Source organism: Chelonoidis abingdonii, chromosome 5, assembly GCF_003597395.2.
Source record: "Chelonoidis abingdonii isolate Lonesome George chromosome 5, CheloAbing_2.0, whole genome shotgun sequence".
NCBI lineage: Eukaryota > Metazoa > Chordata > Testudines > Testudinidae > Chelonoidis > Chelonoidis abingdonii.
The window spans coordinates 14442440-14466349 of NC_133773.1; the positions used below are offsets into that span (position 1 = coordinate 14442440).

Below are 23910 nucleotides of genomic sequence, written 5' to 3' on the forward strand. Positions count from 1 at the left end.
TGGGTGTTTTTCACAGGGATAGGAAAAGACACATCTGGGGCCCTAAGGCAACTCCCTGCTGAATTCCAAGTCCTTGCTCCACAGAATGGAGGTACTTGAGCTCCTCCATGAAATGGTTGTAAAAAAAAATTAACATGTGAAAAGCACATTATTTTTCCACAATATCTTTTTCAGAAAGGGATGAACAGTTCTAACTGAAACTCTCCTGAAAACTTCAGCCTGAAGCAGAACTCAGCATGGAAACTTTCATCCTGAATGGTTAAAGAATGGCAAAGTTGTAAAGCAACAGCAAAACCATGTTATAATGGGAAGTGTTGGGCAATTCTAAGTATAAGTGTCACTACCAGCTTCACCTCTAACAACAGTTTGTTTTACATGGCTGTTTAGGTCCTCACCTGGAGGCTGGAGTGCTGTCTAGACCCAGGAGGCAGGATCTGCTGTGATAAGCTCAACCAGACAACAATTGCAACAGCACAAGGTGCTTACAATCCTCCCTGAACTGGGAGGCCTGCAGCCTCCATAAATGGGCAATACTGGCCAGGGTGATCACCAGGAACATACTGATTCAGTGTCTCTCTGGCAGGGCTCCTATAGAGTCCCGACTACAAAAACATTCAGTGGAAGGTAGCAGTGCAAACCACACCAGCCCTTCCCTAGGGATGAATTCTTCCCTTTTAGGTGCAACTTGTATCTCCTGAGCCAGCTGGGGCTAAATTAAGGCTTCAGTTAAAGAAACCAGAAGTGTATTAATGTGAGGTCCAGGTCAAGGTTTTACCAGATGTCATCTCTTAAGGTCCCTTCTCTTCACAGGAAATAGTACAGAAGAGTTTAGGGAATGAAAAGTCTGACTGAACCAAGAGCTACCTTATCAAGAGCTGCCTCCATGTTAGCAATCTTTTCTTTCAAACGTCGATCTTGTGACCTTAGGATCTCCAGCTCTCCAGTCATCTTGTTGTTTTCTGTTGCAATACAACTCAGTTCTTGGCTTAGTTTATTTTTCTCTTCTTTCAGATAATGCTTCTCCTGCATTTGTAAAGATCGAGACCAAAGTGAATGAGATAACAGTTTAGGATTGCTAACAATATACACATCTGTTATCTATGAGCTTTATGAATTGAAGTCGTTTATATTCCTTTAAAATTGTTCAGTGAATCTTTCCAGACACTCAGCTATCATACTAAGCAGAAACAGGAGCTTTTATAATAGGAAGGTGACTTTTTATAGTGTTGGACTGTCACCTCACAGAGCCTTGAACCATTTCAAATCTGAAATTTGAAGCTTTGACAGTGTATGAGCATACTACTATCCTCCACGCTTTGATAAGCTCTTCCATTGCCCAATACCGAAGAAACAACTGTCATAATCCATGCAAGTGACTAGATCCAAAGCTAGCAGAGGATGATGAATTACTGTAAACACATGTAGGTGATAATCCAGTCAACTCTACAGGTAACTAAACCACTTATCTGTCTGGGAATCTACTAGACAGACCTTCATTGGTAAGAAACTGACAAGCAGTATCCACCAAAAAAACTTGAAGTGCTCAGAATCTGAATTAAGACAAATTCTGCTAAACTGTCCTCCAAAGCAAGCATCCACTGTGGCATTATCGTATGAAAAATAATGTTTACAGAAAATACGAAAAATAAGTTATTGTAGCTGCCTGACAGTTGTTGTCAGTCAGGATATGTTAGCTAATAAATATAATAGTTGCCTGCTACTGAGCAGAATGAACCAAAATCACCTCTGGATGGATTTTTCAGTTAGGAAATAATATCTCAAATCCAGCAGCAAACAAAACTGAGAGGTAAAATTGAGGGTAAGCACTGAGGGCCAGATTCAGAAGGATGTGCAAGAAAGGGGAGTTGGTTGGTAAAAGAGCGTTGAGTCTAAATGAGATTGTAAGTAATTAAGGGCCTGATTCTCATTTACACTAAGGTCACTTTCATCTGATCTGGGAGTAAATTATATTTACATCCAGTTTAGGACTTGTTTACATCACCAGAGCAGTGTAAAGTGACTTAGTGTATATGAAAATTAGGCCCTAAGTCCAAAGGAATTTCAGTCTGGAGAGAGACTAATTGATGTAACATTCAACTGGCGGAAGCCAGATGAAGGTATAAGTTATGCTAACTAATACTCCCTTTGGTCTCTCTTGGACTAACCCTGAATTTGGCCCTGAATCTCTACTTGGAACTATTTATCTAAATATAGTTAAATACTTTTACTTGGAGCTCTTGTGACCTTAGTTGCATTTGTCATTGCCTCCTCCAAGAATTTAATCTTGCACTGCAATGCATCTATCTGTCCTCTCTTGGCTGTGATTTGCTTCTGCATTCCCATTGCAACTTTCATAGCTGTAAAAGACAAGGTTCCCAACTGATTAGTCCTTCATGAACAAAATGGATCAGGCATGATGCTTTCTGTGTTCTTATTTGGAAATCAATTATCAGTAATACACTAAAAACCAACTGTGGATTGGGATCCTGCAGTCCTTATGTGAGCAAACTTCCCATAAGAGTCAATGGGAGTTTTGCCTAGGTGGTGACTGTGATATAAACAGAAGAGCCTATACTGGAAAATTTAATATAGAACACCTCATACTCTGATGAAATCCAGCTCCAAATTTCCTGGCTTAATTTGATTCTTAGTAAACTATAAAACAACAAGTTGTCTGCATATGCCACGGTTTTTTATTCCTTTTATAAAAATATTTGAATTACCATTAATAACATCTACTGAAGGAATAAAGATATTTAAAAATTCCACTTGTTAAAAAGACAAACAAACATGACGTAAGAAAAAAAACCTTCCAAAGTTACCATGGCCGTCGGAACCTTCCATAGTCTTTAGAGTGGCTCTGGTTTGTTCCAGTTCAGCCTGGGCAGATTTCAATTGCATTCTGAGTTTGCTTGTGATACCTTCCATCTCTTCACTTTTGTCTCGATAATTCCTTTTTAAATTTTCATATTCCTCTGTTCAGTGTAAGCACATTGAAGTGAACGAAAGAGTAAAGTGATTCATAAAATCATCCACCTGTTACTATTTAATTTATTTATGTGCTGATTAATCCCTTAAAAGGAATACAATATTTATGCAATTAACAGAGAAAAAAATTGCTAACAGATTAAAACATGTTATATTCCATTGCATTGCTATGATGTCATCGAAAGGCTGTGTTTCACTGGAACAAAATGAGATGCATTTCCTAACTGTTCTCTGAGTCCATTCTACAATGTGACAATAAAGCTACACTTCTTGATTGTGTGCTGCTCAGGGATCAGACTGCCCATTGCTACCTGGTGTGGCATAGCTACTTGTGAGATAAAATATTTGACCTGTGCCCACAACTCCAACCTGCTCTTTGTCCTGACACCCCTGAAATCGCTTTGGCACAGCTCCAACTCAAATGCATCCCTCAAACAGCTCTGATGCCCTCAAATTCCCCCAGTCATCCTCCACAAATCTATGTTCCCTACATAACCTCCCTCTCACTACCTGCACAGCTCTGGCTCCCACACAGTGTGGCCCCTCAAGCTCTGGACCCTCCATTTCAGACCCCACCACACCCTCACACACTTGAACTCTGTTATTATTACTTTTCACAAAATCTGAGGACAGACTTTCCAAGTAAAAGTATGTATATGGTTACCATCTACTAATCTTGCTGAGGTCAGAGTTAAGGTTGTGCACTGGAGCATAACTGTGGGGAGCTGGGCATCTGTATTATGCTGAAAATGAATGGGGGAATCTCTGAATGCATGTGGCTGGTATAATGTCTGCATGGTACAGCATGTGAATTGTGGTTGGTCTGGATGTTAATGCTGCCTTAACAGGTGATTTCCTTGAGTTCTGGTGACTGTGGTGAAAGGAAATACACATGTACAACCTCAGCTTGTAGTTATGAGTTTTTGAGTAGGCTATTATTGGCAGTGATAGGGTTCAGACACTTTCTGCCAGTATCACATACTGTATGTCCCTGGCATCTTGATCTCCTTTCAAGTATAGCATTTGCTAATGTCCTTTTTCTGATGAGTTAAGATACAAGATTTTCAATACATTTTGATAGTAAACAGTTAATAGGATGTGCCAGATCAGTTGATTTAAATTATGGAACATTGCAATATCTAGCTTCCCTGTATAATACCTGGGGAAGGAGGAGGGGTTGCGGTGAAGTTTATATTCTGTGTCCTAGCAGGGCCGGTGCAACCATTTAGGCCAACTAGGCGGTTGCCTAGGGTGCCAAGATTTGGGGGCGCCAAAAAGTGGCGCCCCCAAATTTTTTTTTAAATGGTTGCAGCCGCTGCTGCTGGAGGGGCTGAGCTCCTGGCAGCAGCAGCTGCCTGCAGCCGGCAGCCCAAGGTGTCCCCCGGGTCAGGGAGCCGCCGCCGCAGCCCAGGGGCGCCTCCCGGGGTCAGGGAGCTGCCGCCGCGACCCGGCAGCCCAGGGTGCCCGCCCCCAGGGTCAGCGAGCTGCTGCCGCAGCCAGGGTGCCCCCCCCCGGGGTCAGGGAGCCGCCGCCGCATCCGGGAGCACAGGGCGTTCCCCCGCCCCCCCGGGTCAGGGAGCCACCGCCGCGACCCAGCAGCCAGGGTGCCCCCCGCCCCCGGGGTCAGGAGCCGCCGCCGCAGCCCAGGGTGCCCTCCCCCTCAGGTCAGGGGCGCCGCCGCAGCCAGGGCGCCCCCCCGGGGTCAGGGAGCGCCGCCCGACCCGGCACCCCAGGGCACCCCCCACCCCCAGGGTCAGGGAGCCGCGAGACCCGCGCGCGGGGCGGCGAAATGTCCCGGTGCCTAGGGCGCCAGAAACCCTAGCGCCGGTCCTATGTCCTAGTAGGGTTTTTATTCCGGGCCCTATCAAAGGTCAGGCTTTTCTAAGTGTTTTTGCACAAGGCACTGGGAGTTATGCCTCTAAATTACATCATCTTCATTCTATACTAGAAATCCAAATCATGAATCAGCTCTCTGAAGCAGCCTGACCATCAGTGTACTCTATCTGGGGACCTTTTCCTTGACTTTACTGGTACCCATATTTGGATTGAGCAGGCAGCTCCTCTATTTTTAACATCAGCCTGATTTAGCAGATATCTGATCTGAGGCTCCCTACCTGCGAGGCCAGCTAGCTCTGTGCGACTGGCTTTCAGCTCATTCATGAGTTGGTCTCTTTCCAGTTTCATGTCCTTTACTGCACGGAGCCTCTCAGTGCAGGTATTTATCAGTTTAACTTTTTCCAGCTCCAGCTCACTCAATCTGGCCTCCATTTCACGGATTCTGTCTTCTTTCTTGTCCATCGCAATCTACTTATGTAAATAAATAAATTATAATAAAGCTATTAACTAACAATTAAGACATATATGCATCAGAATTATTTGAAATCTGATTTTTATCATGGAATAACTTGGTGCAAAGATGAAAACTAGAATGGAAAAGACACAAAAATGGGGGGGGATAAATATATACACAAATTATTTCGGCATATATCACTGTCTCTGCTAACCCAATTGATTACTGTTTTTAACAAAATGTGCTCTGGTCTTAAGCACTATCAGAGTTCAGCTAGTGGCTAAATCAGTTGATAAAATCCCTAACTCACATATGTTTTGTGTTTTGATTCCTATAGTTACTCAACAAGATTTTTAAAAAGACTGATTTGCACCTTGTCACCTGTGAATGAAGTGGGATTTGAAATGATTTCTTATCAGGTTGATGGAAACTAGTTGAGCCTTGGGAAGGTGCTCAGTATACCATCTACATGAGGTGACCATGAGAAGATGCAGGGTAAAGTGGCACTTGAAACCAGAAAAGTCACATGCTCCAAAGGTTGTAGGGGCCATAGCCCAGCAGTGGCACCCCATACACACCACACAACAGGAAAAGTACAAGGAGGCAAGGATGGCTTCATACTAAGCCAGCAGTGAGAGAAGACAGAGCTGATGAAGAGGTAGATCAGAATATTTTAGTGATAAGGTCCTTTGGCTTTGAAGGCTGCTGCAGATGAGGTGGGAGACTTCTGTGTATGAGTCTCTGAAGGAGAGCCCTGCTAAGTAGAGGGCCAGATACATCACTTGCAAAGCCTCTAGTGGGTTCAGCCCAAGAGACTTAGAACTATGCTTGTAATAGAACCAGGGAGTCAGCTTTGGATCTCCTGATGCACTGCAAAACTCCTTAGCCCTCGCCCAAAACTCTGGATGCTGAACTGACATCAGACCAGAACCAACAGAGATCAAAGGAGAAGGCTCAAATGTTCCTCCAGTGCTGAACTGATCAGATTGTTTCTATATGAACCAACAAATCTGAGCCCCTTGGAACTGAGTCAGCTCCAAGAACCAACCTTTCCTTTTCTAAAGAGTCTGTCAGCACCTGAACATGGCGAGCTTAGAATGCCTCTTCTTTAAAGAAGATGTCAGATCTATAGGGCATACTCTAGATGAGGAATGTTTAGTCAGTCTCAATGAAGCGTGCCACAAAGGTTGAGAGTGCTTCTCCTTCTGTAACTAAACACCCATAATTATCGCTCTCAGTAACAATATGACTTTTTCTGTTTTGTTGAAGGTGCGGCCTGACACCTTCAGATCTGACATCTCCAAGGCCTTCAAGATTGAGTGCTGAGTGGACAAAATTTTTTCCTAAACTTTTGTCTACTTCTCCTGCTTGCCTCTTGCCTGAGGTGGTGGGGGTGGTGAAGCATGTATGGTAAAGGGTGACTCACAGGTTGGTCCGTCATGCACTTCTTGTTGTCATCAACCTTTAAAGCCTAAACACTTCTCTGGATCTGCCTATGAAAGAACAAACTAGTTCTGGATCTAACACTATTGTTATAGTAACAATTAACATCAATTAAAATGGCTAATTATTATACTAACATCCACTGTTATTCTAAAACTAATTCACTGTGTAATCGTGAACAATGAAGCCATGGTTCTATGATCTCTATAATCAGTAGAAAAGAAGTTGAAAATGATAGGGTGGCCTTTTATAACCACAAGTCAAAATGTGTAGATCTGCAGATCAACTGCCTTGGAGTGGGACACACAATGTCTGGAGCACTATTCTATAGTGGGGATCCACCATGGTAATTTTGTGATGAAGAACACTCTTTTGCCTCCTTCTTGTCCATGTTTGTTCTTCGGTAAAATGGTGGAGCAGATCAATTGGCTTATAGATTATAAAAATAAGAGGCTAAGCTATTCACACAGACACACATTTGGTTGTGCATAATTGGGTAATTGTACATATTGTTAAATTTGCAGTTGTGCATGCAATTATCCCTTTGGTCTATGCAAAAGTATGCTTTTACATGTGCAACTCAGATGCACATATTAGAATACTGAGTCCAGTTTAGTTACTACTCTGACTCATGGACATAGAGTGAAATCCTGGCCCTGCAGGACTGCACATGATTTCACCCATAATCTGTTAACTTCAGACCTAGAAATATTTATCTTATTTGTCATACAAACTGATCAAAATAATAATGACAACACAATGATGATGTTCCCAGTCATGCTACGTCTTCTAAATGTTTATAGATTTCTAGGTCCATTTTCTGATCTACTTGAAACACAGACAGTGTAACATATTGATATGTGGATTTTAAAACAGACTGAACGTACTGTCTTGCAGAGACGTAAACACGATGAAATATACAGACCTTAAGTTCTTGTACTTCCAGTTTCCTGTCACTGATTTCTTTCACAAGCTGAGATTTCTCCACCTCCATTGCACCAGCAGTTCGTCCATGCTGGCCCACAATCTGGGTCATGTTATCAATTTGCTTTTGGAAGATCTCAATAACTCTTTCCTTTTCCATCACCTGCAGTTTCATTGTCTCACACTCCGACTGCACATTCTGTAAGTAGTCCCCTTCATTCTTTAAGTGCTGGAGCTCCTGCAACTTACTATCTACCCGTGACTGGAGCTTCCTGACTTCTTCATTGGTAATTTCAATGGCTCTCTCCTTCTCTTGCAGGCAGGCTGTCAAGTCAGACACTGTTCTCTCAGAAGCCTCCAGATTTATCTTCTTGGCTGTCAGTTCTTCAACCACTTTACGGAGCATCTCTTTGGTTGATTCTAGCTGGGCAGTCAAGGAGGAGACTCTTTCAATGCTTTCATTCTTTTCCTTAATTGCAGCCATCTGAATGGTAACAATAAAATGGTCAACTTTGATAACTGTATTTTCTATCTACCTACCTACAGGGTTTTCTAGCTACCTATCTATGGATTTTCTATAGCATCCATCATTATAGTATCTGAGAGCTTCACTGGTAAATTAGGTTTCCATGACAAGGACCCTAGTGGATTTCATGATTCTTCTGCTTTTCTTCCTTCCTTGATAAAGGAAATGCAGTGTGAAATATAGAAAAAAAATAAGTAGGACTGATATGAAAAATAGAATAAACAAATTAACTGTCTCTAAACTATTTAGAGGAGACAGGTCTAAATCATTCAATATGTTAAAACCTGACCAATTGAACTTTACAGTAAATATATCCTGGAAAAGGTATGTGTGCATCAATAGTATATAACTAGTTTTATTGCTGTAGTCAGCAAAGTGCATAGACTTTTATGGGACAACCTCCAACAGGAAGCATCGTGACCCAAGAACCGCTAATAGTGCAGTACAGATGCAGAAGACAAGAATGGACCCAGAAATATCAGGAATTGAAGGTAGAAGTTCATGGGGTGGGTGGTTGCAGGAAGTAGTTGTAGGGAAAGCCTGGCTAGTTGGTGGCAAATAAAGGAATCAAGTTATAGACAAATTCATCTGACCTAAAGTGGAGAGTAGCAGCTGACAGGATTGGCACTGGGTTACGTATTGGGACTTGGAAGATTTTTTTGAGAGGATGCAGCAGTTTGAAGAAAGGAGTTGACCCTAGCGCTTGATGTTCTGAGTCTACTCCGTTGAAAGCAATGGAACAGTCCTTTTGGACACAGGGCTCAACTCAGCCCAGTAATTAGGCTGCGGACATAAACACCGCCATGTCCCGAAGAAATACTGTATAGAGTGGATCAATTATGAGGGCCTTTAGTTCACTAGCTCTTCTTGCAGAAGTGATTGCCACCAGAAAGACTGTCTTGAAAGAGAAATGAAATAGAGAACAGTCCACAAGAGGTTCATAGGTGCTGCCATCAGTCCTGGCACATTACATTTACTGTACATGCACAAAATGCGATTTCTGGAGGCTTATAACTTGGCCAAAGCCAAACCAAGTTTCCCAAGACACTCAAAGTCACTTCTTCATGAAGTGTGTTAATGGGCCACATTTCAAATTCCAGCTGTTTTGGTATAAAATCACCTTAGGCCAGAGATTAGGACTGAAAATTTCTGACTGGCAGGTGAAAGTTCCAGAAAGTTATGAGTGATCAAAACTAGGGCATTAGAATGAAAACCTCTGGCAGCTTAGGTATAGATGCTGCTCATGTTCCAACTAGGATAACAAAAACAGAGCTATTTTTAGTATATATCAGGGGTCAGCAACCTTTCAGAAGTGGTGTGCCAAGTCTTCATTTATTCACTCTAGTTTAAGGTTTTGCATGCCAGTAATACATTTAAACATTTTTAGAAGGTCTCTTTCTATAAGTCTATAATATATAACTAAGCTATTGTTGTATGTAAAGTCAATAAGGTTTTTAAAATGTTTAAGAAGCTTCATTTAAAATTAAATTAAAATGCAGAGCCTCCTGGACTGGTGGCCAGGACCTGGGCTGTGTGAGTGCCACTGAAAATTAGCTTGCGCGCTGCCTTCGGCACCCAAGTCAGAGGTTGCCTACCCCTGGTATATATCTAGGTGTATGGGAATGGGAAACCTCTCAATGATAATAATACCACTCAGTAGTTCCTTCCTGACCTGACGTTCCATTTGTCCCTGACACTCGGTCTTCATTGTTTTCACTATGTTCTCCATGCGCTGCAATTCCATATTCTTGTTGTCCAGTTCTCTCCGTAAGTGGTCAATGGTGATGCTGTTGCCAGTGTCCCGATCCCAAAGCCGCTTGTTCTGCTCCTTTTCCAGACTCAGTTCCATCTCTTTTTTATGTAGATCAGCCTACAAGAAATTACAGCAGCCATTGTCCTCTTTAAATCATAAAGCCATCCTGTCTTTTGTTTTCTTTAATATTAGCAACAGTCAGTAATATAGTTAAATCATTATTACTATATCTTTACACCGAATAAAACCCAGGATTTCTGGTGAACAGCTAGTTTGATGCTTCTGAGGCACCATCCTTCAACACAGCAGTAGGTTTAAACTGATCCTCTTCTAAGTACTACTGCTGTCAATATCTTATTTAACATTTCAAGACTTGAAGCCTTTGATGCCATTTCTATGCCAACATACCCTAGCCAAAAAAATCAGCAAAATGCAAAAAAACACATTGTATAAAAATTAAAAGTGAAAATACAAATACTACAGTACATGGCAAGGAAGGAAATCATCCACCTTTAACAATAATGAGAACCCTAATTTCATGGCTTGATTGACTCTGTTTGCAAACAGCAATTTGTTGTACGTTTTATCAATCATTTTTAGCTCAGAAACAAATGTAAAGTTTCAAAAACTGATGCCACAATCCAAAATTTTTAGGCAATTTAGAAGATGTTAATTAAAAAAGGGATTAGCAGAATTCTTAGTAGAACTTGAAGAGGCTGACATTTTGGAAGTGGAGGCAGCACGCAGAACACTAAAAGCCAAAGAAAAGGGGAATGAAATGAGAGGCTCAGAGAGTGAAAGAATGAACATACACAGTAAAGGCATTGAAACAAATTTAACTTTTCCCCCAATGCCTTGAAGAATATTAGAAACTGAGACTACCTTATTCATCTATTACAGTTACATTTAATCAGTGATCATAAAACTAGAATCCTTTACTCTTAATTGTCCTGACTCCAGCCTTCTCTACACTATAAAGAGTTCACAGGAAAAGATATACTTTACACATTCTTGATTAGATAAGAACATAAGAACGGCCATACTGGGTCAGACCAAAGGTCCATTTAGCCCAGTATCCTGTCTTCCAACAGTAGCCAATGCCAGGTGCCCCAGAGGGAATGAACAGAACAGATAATCATCAAATGATCCATCCCCTGTCTCCCATTTCCAACCTCTGGCAAACAGGCTAGGGACACCATCCCTGCCCATCCTGGCTCATAGCCATTGATGGACCTAACCTCCATGAACTTATCTAGTTCTTTTTTGAACCCTGTTATGGTCTTGGCCTTCACAGCATCCTCTGGCAAAGAGTTCCCCAGACTGACTGTGTGTTGTGTGAAAAAACACCTTTTGTTTGTTTTAAACAGCATACAGAATGCAATCATGCAAAACTCTCTTCAGATTCCATGTGTCACCTATTGTACAAGTGACACTACACAGAAAGTTGGTACACTAACCTCCCAAAACCCGATCATGAAATTACAGAACTCATACACAGAGCAAAAGATGAGCGTGATGATGAAGTATTACACTTAGCATTGGAAATAGGGTGTATGTATGAAACCAATGATCTGTGATACACAATTTTGCTACTATCTGTGCAAGCTGTGTAGGTACAGTGTGTTTTTGTTTTGTTTTTTCCCATTTAAGATGTCTTCAGTCTATGGCCAGGGACTATATAAAGCAATTAGGAAAGTCCTGGATCAAAAAAAATAATCTTACGAAGTAGATATGAAAGGAAAAAAGGTGGGATGCTAACCTAGCTTAGGTATGGGGTCAGAGTTAAGGATGGGAATGGGTGACGGGATGGATCACTCAATGATTACCTGTTCTGCTCACTCCTTCTGAAGCACCTGGCATTGGCCACTGTCAGAAAACAGGATACTGGACCTTTGATCTGACCCAGTATGCCAGCTGTTCTTATATTTGGGAGCCTTAACTGTGATTTTCATAGTTTCAAATATCTGCATTTCTTTTAATGTTAACCTTAGCTCTGAATTTCCTGGGTTTCTAATGGAAATGAACTTGTGATGAGATATGTGCTCCATATAAGTAATGAAACAATTAACTGCAGTAGAGAGCCCAATTAGGGTACCTGGTTGTACCTGAAGGGTGGGCCAGGCCCAAGGAAAGAAGAATCCCAGCTGGGTTGTTAGTATAAAGAGAGGAAGCCCAACCTAGAGGATGGTTGTGGGGAGAAAGAGTCCTGCAGTGCCTCCCTTGGTAATAAGGGAGAGAGACTGGTGGGGTCAAGGAGAAAGCTCCCTGGGATCCTTTCCTGAATAGAGGATGCTGGTAAGAGTCTAGGAGAGACATGGAGCAAGTACTGAGGTGGAGTAAGCTCATTAAAAAGGCAGAATTGGGACTTCCAGAGCGAGCGAGCGAGAGAGAGAGCGAACCCTGGTAGATGCTTAAGTGAGAAACAGAGCAGGGGAACCTGAGATTAAATGAGAGCCTGAGAAGGGCAGAAGTTTGTTTAAGTTTGTGCTTCTAGTTTGGGATTTTATTGGGGGACCCAGGGAAGTGCCCTGAGAGTCCTGGTAACTAAAAGAAAGATGAAACTAGAGAATCTGTAGGGAGAAGTCTGGAAAAAGGCCATGGAAGGAGAATGTCCAGGGAAGCAGCAGCAAAGAGTCTGATGGAGCAGATGTTGGCTGCTGACTATAGGGGCCCAGTGTAAAAGAGGGGTCTGGGTTCCCCTGTCTTTCACTGTGGTACATAGTGTGAAACTCCTGGGAAGAGGTTATGGTTGAATCCCTGAATGAAGGCTGGTAGGGACTGTGGGGACCAGAGTTGAGGGCCAAAGTAAGGATTGGAACGATTATTTGCAAGACTTCTTGTTAACCTAGAAGGGGTGGGACTAAATGTGGCCTGGCCAGGGGGCTGAGGTCATAAGAACAGGCAGACCACTTCCAGGTCAGAGCAGGCGTTGGCAGAAAATGAAGGAGAGTCTGCTATGCCACGCCCAGCTACCAGGGATATGCCTGCATTGAATGTGCTCTTTTCAGATCTTTCTGAGGATTTCTGGGGCAGGAGGATTAAATTTATAGTAAGTCTCAGTCTTAATTATAAAGAGGCTGCCAGCTTTCCATAATAGGCAATGTGCCCATACAACCACAACAATAAAAACAAAAGCTATTAGAAGGTAAGATTTAATCCATGTATTCAACTGATTAAGAGACAAACTGATTACTAAAATGGAACTCCCCTATGAATTGTTCTTCAATGGTTTATTAATATCCCAAATTCCTACCAGCAGCTGCTGAAGCTGATCATCCAGATTTCCAGATTCTTGACTGTATTGATCCCGTTCAGTTTGTGCCTCTGCCATCTCAGAATGAGCCAGGTGCAGTTGCTTTTCCAAATCTTCTATCTAAAATATGCATGCAAATAAAAAGAATGTTAACAGCTGGGGATAATTATCTTATGGGACAGTTCTACTTTGAAAAGTGACTGTGTCCAAAAGGTGCTGCTGTACTCAGCAGATCTGTTCCCTGTGTGTATTCAGAGATGTATCTGCTTGTTTTAGGGATTAAAATGAGTTTTTACTGTTATTGTTAGTCCTGGAGAGCCAACACAGCTAGGGGAGAGTGAGCTGGATTCTATTCCCACTCAAACCTCATCAAGAGAATTGTTAACTACAGTCTAAATGCGGAATCTTTATGTTGGTAATGTCTGAGCTAGGAAAAAAACCAGTTTGACTTGCAGATTCTAAGTTGATATTGCATGGTTGGCAGTCAGATAAATCAACATTTTTACTTGAAAATTGAGCACATTTGCTAAGGAGTCACTGTGTGATAATAAACCTAGTACCACCTACTATGCTATTGAAACACTTCTCAAAGAAGTGCACTTCAAAATCTAAAATCTTTCTTGGCTCGACTAAGATCTTGAAATTACCTTTTTGCCTTCTTTAAAAAACAACCAACCAACCTTTCATTGGCATAGGACAGAAGCAGTAAACTGTTCTCTCTATAATGCAATTATAATTACATGTTCTGATTATTAATACAGTTGCCTAACCAGTTTATTCAGGAGTGACCTCAAAACTCCTGCCTTTCAGACCAGTGGAGAGGGGGACCATCATGCCAATGATGCTGTCATTATCCAACAGGAGAGTACAGGACAGCTCCATAAGGATCTCCTCAATGAGTCTTATCCCAAAGCCTGGTAGAGGCAGGATTTGCCCTCCCTGTTACTGAGCTGCAATTCTGATTCTAAGACCTATAATGCTCTCTGGATAGAAAGAAGGTCAGGACTGGCTGTGGGGTTCCTGGTAACTCCTCTGCTTGCTAGAAGAGTAACATTAAAGGACCACTCCCAGGGCCTTTTCTGTCTGCAGTTGCCCTTAGAGCCATTCCTATAGTCCCCGTATGGTGGGGCTCTACTGGAAAGGACATATTACTTAATATTTGGGGGGGCTGGGGAGAATGATGGTCCATACAATCTTACCCACTCCCTGAGCTGACCCCTCCCCTCCTCCGGTGAGAGCCCAACCCAGTGGAGAGCCCTCTGTAGGCTCCAGAGGTGTGGGAAGGTATTACCAAGGGGGCTGGCCCCCTCACTTCCATCTCGGACAGATCTGCTAATGGAGAAAGCCCTTCATGCATGGATCTCCTGAGGACAATCTGAGCCAGGATTTGGCAGCGTATGGAGAGTCCCTTGCCAAACACAGCGTGGGAATGATGTCCAGATGAAGCAGTACAAAAATAATAGCTTACCCTATACTACCCAATTTCTTCTAAAAATGCTTGTATGTCTGGTCATATTCACTTTGTTCTTAAAGATGATGTGAAATCCTTCAGATATGCCATGGCCTGAGTGTAAGGGTCTGCGTGTCTGCAGAAATAGCTGATGAAGCTAATAATATCTACAATACTGCAGGGAGCTGCATTCCTTCATCATAGATACATTATCAAATCTATGGGCAAACAAATAGGTTTCTCCACCTGGAGGTGGTAAACCTTCTCTAATGCAGCAATCCCCAAACTCTTGAGGGTCGTGCACCCCCTAACTCCTGTCCATACACCCCACCGGAATGATGCTGCATCTCGGGGAAGGGGGAGGGACGCAGACGGAGGTAAAGGGGCCAAAGCAAGGGCTGCAATTGGGGGTGGGGCTGGGAGCAGGGCTGCTCCCAGGGGCCAAGGCTTGGGGTGGAGCCAGAGCTGGGCTGCAATCAGAGCCAGCAGCCGGGCCCACGACCAGCTCTGGCTCCGTTCCCAGCCCTGCCCCCAGGAATGGAGCCGGGAATGGAGTCACGACCAGCAGCCAAGGCTAGAGGCTGGTACGGAGCCAGGACTGGATCCGTGCCAAGACTGTGGAGCAAGCCAGGCGCAGGTATCTGAAAGTGATGTTTGCTGTAGTTAGTAACATTTGGAGAAGTATTGCACATAAAATTCTGGCTTTCTGTTTTTGTTAAGAATTCCAAAAGGGAAAAATGCCCAAAGATTGTGTTCTGCAGTCAGAGATATAGGGACGGCATCTTCCAGACAAACACTTGCCAGGGATGGTCTAGAACTGAGGTTGTGTTGGTCCCAGGCTGTTAGAGAGACAAGGTGGATGAGGTAATAACTCTTATTGGACCAAATTCTGTTGGTTTGGGAGACAAGCTTTGGAGCTTACAGAGAGCTCTTTTTCAGGTCTGGGAAATGTACTCAGTGTCACAGCTAAATGCAAGGTGGAACAGATTGTTTAGCATGTTGGTAACACATATTTCAAGGGACGATTCAAGTGGAAATGGCCCATAAACACCTCTCCAGTTGTCGGTGGGTGGGTGGGAAATATGATTGCACACCCCTAGTTGTTGCCTAGCACCTAACACTGGAACCCACATGGGTTATCATAAAACAATTACAACCTATATTTGATGGGGACCACATCCTGAAAGAAATCTTTCCTAAACCCCTTTTTCTGGCCTTCAAACAACTCCTCAGCCTCTCTAAGCTCATTGTCAGAAGCAAACTCCCCACAGACCAGGATTCACAAACTCATAGTGGCACCAGACCCTGCCAGAACAACAGAGGCAAAACCTGTAGACATACCTCCACAGCTACAATGATCAACTCCCCCCGCCCCACCCCACTTTTCAGGATCCCTGGGTCCTACCTATGTCTGTCAAAACTTGTGGTGTACCTCATCCAGTGCACTAAATGCCCTGATCACAACTATCTGGGTGAAGCGAGACAATTACTATGCTCTCAAATGAACTCAGGCAGAAAAATTATAAAAGACAAAAACACCATCCATTTCACCCGTGGGTGAACACATTTCACAAAGCGATTACTCCATATCTGACCTCTCAGTTCTCATCCTCAAAGGAAACCTGCACAACAGGTTCAAAAGATGAGTCTGGGAGCTTAAATTCATATGGAATCATAGAATATCAGGGTTGGAAGGGACCTCAGGAGGTCATCTAGTCCAATCCCCTGCTCAAAGCAGGACCAATCCCCAGATTTTTACCCCAGTTCCCCAAATGGCCCCCTCAAGGATTGAACTCACAACCCTGGGTTTATGAGGCCAATGCTCAAACCACTGAGCTATCCCTCCCCCACCAAGGACTGAATAGCGACACTGGATTTTTGGCTTATCACAACAATCGATAACCCACTAAATCCCGCTCCCAACTTTTTCCCCCTCCTTTTCCCCCATATGACGGGAAAGGTGTTAACGGCCACTTCACCTTGAAATCTGTTAACCACTTATGCTAAACAATCTGCTCCACCTTGTATTTAGCTGTGACACTCTGAGTACATTTCCCAGACCTCAAGAAGAGTTCTGGAAAAGCTTGAAAGCTCGTCTCTCTCAACAGCAGAAATTGGTCCAGTAAAAGATATTACCTCAGCCACATTGTCTCTCTCGGATGGTGTAGATTTACTTGGTCCTGCCTCCGTGCAGGGGGCTGAACTTGATGACCTCTCGAGGTCCCTTCCAACCCGACATTAATATGATTCTAGTATAGTGTGCTGCTCTGTTTATGCCAAACAGAATTTATTAAGGTCATCTACATGAAAAAGTACATGGTAAACTGCACTTCTGCCACAGATGGAACATAATAGATTAATTTACAAGCCCAAGAAAAAATTGTTTGGTTTGAGATATATGGTGCTTGTTTTGAAACAGTATGGAATGAATTTTGATGCACGTGAAACAGAGCAGTAAGTGGAGCCAGACAGAGGTTGGCCTGCTTTCAAATGCACAACTTATCTGTGCCATGGTACCTCAAGCTTGACCTACCATATCCCTGGTATTTCCTTTCTGGGCCTTTCTTGAACAGTGAATAATAACTATGTCAAATCATACAACAGCTCTACAATGGGAGCAGCTTTCCACTAATAAGCAGGAAAAGGCTGCCAAAGTTAACATGATGTGTAACATAAGCAGGATTTGACTCCAGAAGTCAAACGTTATTGCATGAGATGTCAGCTCTAATTTTGCAGAGAGCAAACATTTTTAGGTCAGCCTCTAAGGAAAAAGAGAAAGTATCCTCAGATAATAATTATGAGATGTCAGAATCACAGCAGTATTATCTATGAAACCAAAAGACCTAAGTCCAGGGAAGGGAATAAGGAAATGGAAATTCTAAAGAAAAGGGCACACAAAATGTTGTGGTTAGTGAATCAGAGTAATCTACTGCTGTGCAGGGAAAATCTCTTTGTGGATTTCCTCTGAGTGTTCCCTGCCCAATGAGCCATGGTCCCATCACCAAAGACCAGTGGATGCTGGGGGATGCACAAGAGACAAGGATCATCTGCACAGAGGCCCACTACTTACTTTGGGATTCCGGGCTCCCTGACAATGGAGCTCCAATGGAGCTGTGTTATCAGGACTTCCCTGGGTCCGTTAATACCCCTCCAGTCATGAGGGGGAGAGAAATGATTACACACCTCTAGTTGTCACCTACCACCTCACACTGGAACCCATATGGGGTATCATCAAACAATTACAACCCATATTTGATGGGGAACATATCCTGAAAGAAGTCTGTCATTCTGGGTAGCGGCCTTCACTTGTGCAGAGCCTCAAGTATTTTTGAAGAGAGAGCTAGATATTATATTGAAATAGGCATTCTTTAGGGGTACAGTCTCAAACCAACCTTGTGAACTCAGAGAAAGAATTATACTGTAGAGGCTACCATCATCACCACACAGAAACGGAACTTTTTGATGTATGTGTTCAGTTTCCGTAAGTCTCATGTATTTGGGAATGAAGAAATAATGGCAATACAACACCACTCTCAATTACTGCTGAAGTAACTCTTCTGTTCCCGTTTGGGGAAGAGCACTGACTTCAGTCTTTGTATTTTCTTGTAAGAGGGATCCCAGAAAGGGATGTGGAATTGAGGTGGAGAGGTGACATGAAATAAATTCTCAGAAAAGTGAATGGATGGAGTGAACTTCTGGAGTGGAACTCCCTGGAGTGAACTTCTCTCCATTTGTCTAAGGTAATGGATCACCAAAAGGTAGAAGTGTAAGAAAAAGATTTGCTGTCCATATTCTAAGTCAGGGATTTTCCGTGTGCTATCAAACTTGCTGCTATGAAGAAGAAAAGCAGCTTGAACCTGCAGGTGCTGACAAACGCTGTCTTTCCACCTGGGTCACTTCAAAATACTTAAATACTAACACCGTTTTTCTACACAAGCAATTGCTGTCGTAGCCACAGGGGTTTTATGTGATTCCAAATGGTTCGTGACTGGGAAGCTGCAAGGGGAGGTGGCTGAGACCACACTCTCACTATTAAAGTATGATCTACCCTATGAAAACCTTTGAGAGAACCCCTGAGAGAAGGCATGTTCATGAGACAGCCAAATGAACTGTCTCATTTGGGACTGTGGATAGGTAGATGGGAGAGGAGATTGGTAAACAGAATAAAGGATTTGTGAGGAAGCTTGTTGACTGGGTCAAATGAAGCTGCTATAATTGGTGATTCAAGACCAAAGTGCCTCGGCCTGTACTTGTGGTGTGGCTAAGATTCTCTCTCTTTCTCTGGCCAAAGCATTTAGGTCTGAATTGCCAATTACAGCAGCTTTATTTGACCTAATCAACAAGTTTCCTTTAACTAATGGGTAAAAAATTAATATTCCAGATGCCGATTAGGGCTCTTGATTTGTTTACAGCAGATTAGTTTCCTCTTTGATTTCCCAAGACAGAAAGTTACTGGAGAACACTTCTGGGTGCTATGGCTCATGCAAGAAGCTCTTTTTAATTGCCTAATTGTGTCGTCTTGTTACATTCTCTGACTTTCTAGGAGACATAATGTCTTTGATCCACATATACAACTGCTATTTAAAGTCTATGGTCCTCTGTACTGATTCCCAGATGGAATCATTTGCCACTAATTTTGATCTGTGTGCTCCTCTAATCTGTTTGTTAGAGAACAATGTCATTTGTTCTTAAAATCAGGGGTGCTGGAACAATTTTTACAGCAGAGGTGCTGAGAGACATTGAACCAAACTGCAAACCCTGTATATAATGGAAACTACTTCAAGCCTGCTCCTATGCTTAAACATGGTATATAATACAATACAATAGTTTGGAAAGAAAAACAGTGCCATGGATAAAAGAATAGTGATCTATCTGATCAGCCATTGAATTTCTCTGAAACAACACCTTTTCAAATGAGAGTGTGATTGTCTTTTTCTGACCTATACAGGGCATTTCAGGAGAAAACCCAGGTACCAAGTTCAGCTGGAGCTATTACGAACACTTCAGTTCACACACACCTTGTCTTCATACATCCTTTTAGCTTCTCGTAATTCAGAACGCAGCTGAGAAACAGTGGATTCCAGCTGACTGACCTGACGCATGTACATTGAATTCTGGTTTCGTGTTTGTTCTCTAAGAAAAATTTTGAAAGGAAGGAAAAAAAAATTGTGAGCGCTGCCAAAGGATGACACATACACAGCTATGCTAAGGATGTGATCCCTAGACTTCACTGTATTAAGTGTAGTTGCAGTCTGAAATGTGAAAATATAAAAATGGCACCTTCTTGCTTAACAGATCTGCCCCCTCTGTATTCAATCATATTTGGTTAATTTAATGATAAAAATAAGGCGTTACTGCTTTTATCTGTTTACAATTCTGGGTGATGTATCATCAACACATGTTAACTAAGTTTTAACTGGGGAGCTAGAGTCTGTCTTTAGTTGCACCAGAGGACTGCACAAGTGGAACTCTGGGCAGAATACAGCTCAGCGAATCTTTATAATGGGCGATTATGTGGAAGTCACACATGGCCCAATTTGACTTCCAAACCCCAGGTTGAGTTTGCAGGGTTGGCAGATAGAAAACTCATCTTTTAACATGTAAACTGAGCACATCTGACCTACAAGTCATCAAGGGACCATCAACAGGGAATCAGCATGCCATTTTCCAGTCACTCAATTATTAGCAATGCCAACACTGGCCATATATGTGGCTTTTCCACAGTATCTTCTATAAGATTCATCACTATTTATTTCTGCCAGTAAACATCAAAAGAATTAATCCATTTTTGTTTGTGATACAGATGACAAGAAATATATTGTCGGGAATGAATTTTGGACCAGAATCCTACCAACTCTTGATAGTTAAGGACTCCAGTCATTTCTGCACAGCCCCACTTCTGCTTAATTTATATAAAGCTGGTGCAGAATGCTCCCCGCAGCAATCTTTTCCTGCTCTGTGGGTAGGTATAGCAGGGCTGTGGTCCCACATTTTCCCAGTTCTGCTTCCCAAAGAGGGGAGGAAGAGAAGCAGTCCCTGTGATAGAGATTGCAGAGAATGCTATTGTGAGCATTCCCCATGCAGATGTGCAAGTGAAGAAGGTTCTTGTTCACTCCGCTACTGTGCAGTGTTGCAGGAGTTGCTCATAACTCAGGACTTAGAGATTTGCTCAACGTCACAAAAAGAAATTTACGTCAGTCAGGAAAAGAGCCAAGGACTGATTCTCCTCTCACCTGAACCGGAGTAACTCCAATGACTCATTTGACTTACCCTGCTTCTGACTGAGAGTCAGTTTCCATGTCTCCTGATTCTCAGAGCTTTGCCTTAAGCACAAGACTATGTTCCCCCCTATCTATTCTGTGCCCTTTCTAGATTTCGCCTCCCATGATTTCTGCAGTGGTTGATTAACTCTGAAGCAAAGTTACTAGGAAATCTTATCATGCCAGCAGAGAGTGTACGCTAGCAGAGGGAGACCTCTCTAGAAGCAAGGTTATTTTAATGTGTTCTACAGTATAACTGAGAAACATACTGAATGATCTCCATCTGGCTTTGGATACTATTTGCATGGCTGCGTGCGCTGTTGGTTTTGTCAGTCAGTGCTGCCACCTCCTGTTCATGTTCATTTATTAGTTGCTCAATCCTATTTTTTAAAAAAAAAATACTGGTTACAATTGTAGACAAGGTATTTCCCACTGCATAAACTGTACAGAAAAGAATATTTCCCCAGTAGTCACAAGTTTAAAGATTTGGGGGATTTATCATGAATGTAATCAATTGTATAAAATTAATTCACAGTTTATTTTGATGACATAACTAGATAATTCAATTAGAAAGTTGGAGAAGTTGCAATTTATTGAACCAAGGAAGGCCAAAGTTTTGAACAAAAACAAAAACAAGAAAGAGATAAGGGGAAAAACAAGGAAAATAAAAGATGACAATTAAAAGTCATGTCATCCCCACATTGTTATTTACATTAAAGCATTACCATGTACTAGACAAGGTGTACTACAATCTGCATTAGCTACATAAATAGCAAGCTCAGTTACTTATTTTAATCAGAGAGAGGGGAAGAGCCTTGATTTGAAAAAAGCAAAAGGCAAAAAGCACTGTAAACATTTTTGCAGTGTTACTTAAAATACCTCTATTTTCCATCATACTTTGTAAAGTTATTGATTTTATCCTAACCAGCTTTAACAATAATGCTGCTCTCCACACAAGAATGATTTAAATGGTTTAGTTCTAGTCATTAACAAACATGTCTATATTAGGAAAATATTAATATGACATGGTAAAGAACACAAAAGTCAGAAAATCCTCCTACTACAACCCAATGGAAATGGTTTTGCTCAGACACTTCCAAAATATTGACCTTTCAGCAGAGATCATGTCTGGAAATTGTTAAATGTGTCAGGAATTTATGAGCATTTAAAAACACAAAGCTAGAATAGAAACAGATAAACCCTCAATAATACTGACTGCTACTGCACCCCACACTTATTATAGTATCAGCATCTGGTACAAAAAATAATTAATCCTGGAAAAGTGAGGAAGTGATGGTGCCTGAACTATACTAGTGATTAAACAGGGAAAAGGTACCTATCTTGATGTTGTTGAAGCAGAAGTTCTGTTTTGGCCTGTGATTCTTTTTTCAGTGATTCAAGTTGTTCCTCCAACTGTTGTAAGTAAATTACAATGTTGTTTATAGTGAGCAATCACTCTTACTCACTAGTAAATGAAAACACAATCTAAATCAATAGTTAACTACAGTTTAACAAACCAAGGTTCAGTTTGCATTACTCGCACAAGCAAGGTTAAATTCTGGCTGTAAACTACAGAGCTGAGTTGGGGACAGTACAGAGACACATCACCCAAGTGGGAGTTCAGGCAGTGTGCTCCTCCTAAAAGTTGTTACAGAATTTGCTCCTCTGTGCCTGGCCTGCTGCCAGTGGGGAATATGGTCACAGTTGGACTCCTGCCTGCCCTTTTTCCATGGACTAGTGTAGAAAGCACTACAGACTCAAAGCTGAGCTTTGAGCTGACCTGAGCTCAAAGACTCCTGTGTAGCTGGCCAATGAATGGGATGTGTAAAGGGCGTGAAGCTCTTTGTGCCCTCTCAGTCTGTCTTCATTAGGAAAAAAGGGTGTTCTTACCTTGAGTTATCAGTCTTCACTAGGATGTGATCTGAAGTAAAGGCATTTATAGTTTTTACACAAGTTAGCAGGTTGAGTTAAAAACTATAGGGGACCTTGGGGTTTACCTTGAGCTACTAATTATTATTATTTATTATTTGTATTATCACAGTGTCTGGCAGCCCCAGTCATGGACCAGAGCTTCACTGTGCTAGTGCTGTACAGGTAGAATAAAGGAAGTTCCTGCCCCAAAGAGCTTACTTGTGTAAAACTACACAATTCCTTGTCCTCTTCATTAGGATTTTACTTGAGTTAGCAGGCGAGTTAAGAACACACCTTTTTTGTCCTAATGAAGACAAGGTCTTCACTTGCTTGTCCACCAGCATGGTGGCAAAGGTGCAATCTGGCCCTAAGCCAATGACATAGTGTCAGACAAAGGAGTCTTTGACAGCCAGCACTGATTTCTGTAGGGCTTCATCTCACAAAAGGCTGAGCGCGCTTAACTTCCACCTAAATCAACAGAAGTTGAGGGCCCTTGACATATCACAAGATGTGCTCAGCACTGTACAGATTCAGGCCATTACTGATTAATATTGTTGCCCTTTGGCCAATATTTGGGGCATCACTGCATTGTTTCCATTAGGAGGCGAAACTGATGATGGAGCCAGGTATTTCTTTGATACCATTAACAAAGAATGTATACAAAGACCTGTTTTCCTGAACACAGTAGGAACACACAACAGCAGCCAGTTTCCTTGTTCACAATTTCCAAGCTTACTTTTAAGCAAGCCCTTTCCCGCCAAGGAGCTGCCTTTGATTCCTCTCAGGACCATCCTCATGACTTACTTCTCTCACTGTCTGCTGGCTTTCTCTTGACTTTTTACATCTTTCTTCCTCTGACAGCCACAGACACCCACCCCACCAACCAGTGTCAATATCCCAGCACCTGTGTCTGCAATCAGTCCCCAAGGATATCCCTCTGCCCGCATGGCTTAGTTTCTCCTCAGGCCTTGCCATACTGGCTCGAGTCCTGGGCAGTGGCATCTATTATTTCACCTATTGCTACACAAAGGGCCTTTGTCTGCTTCTTCATAAGTGCTTAGTGCACCCACTGATTTTACCCAGGTCTAGAATTGAGGACAGGTATTAACACT

The 23910-nt window shown here is 42.4% G+C and overlaps 1 protein-coding gene across 1 annotated transcript in view; it reads right to left on the reverse strand.

Annotated features, from left to right (window-relative positions):
* CCDC158 (coiled-coil domain containing 158) overlaps nt 1-23910 on the reverse strand; it is a 59834-nt gene that overhangs the window by 26267 nt on the left and 9657 nt on the right. The window contains exons 7-16 of the mRNA XM_075066377.1: nt 22224-22300; nt 21157-21267; nt 19646-19760; nt 13178-13297; nt 9844-10041; nt 7647-8129; nt 5103-5292; nt 2823-2975; nt 2245-2357; nt 865-1023 (exon numbers count right to left, since the gene is read on the reverse strand). Of these exons, the coding sequence (XP_074922478.1) occupies nt 865-1023; nt 2245-2357; nt 2823-2975; nt 5103-5292; nt 7647-8129; nt 9844-10041; nt 13178-13297; nt 19646-19760; nt 21157-21267; nt 22224-22300 (1719 nt within the window). The remainder of the gene's footprint in view (nt 1-864; nt 1024-2244; nt 2358-2822; nt 2976-5102; nt 5293-7646; nt 8130-9843; nt 10042-13177; nt 13298-19645; nt 19761-21156; nt 21268-22223; nt 22301-23910) is intronic.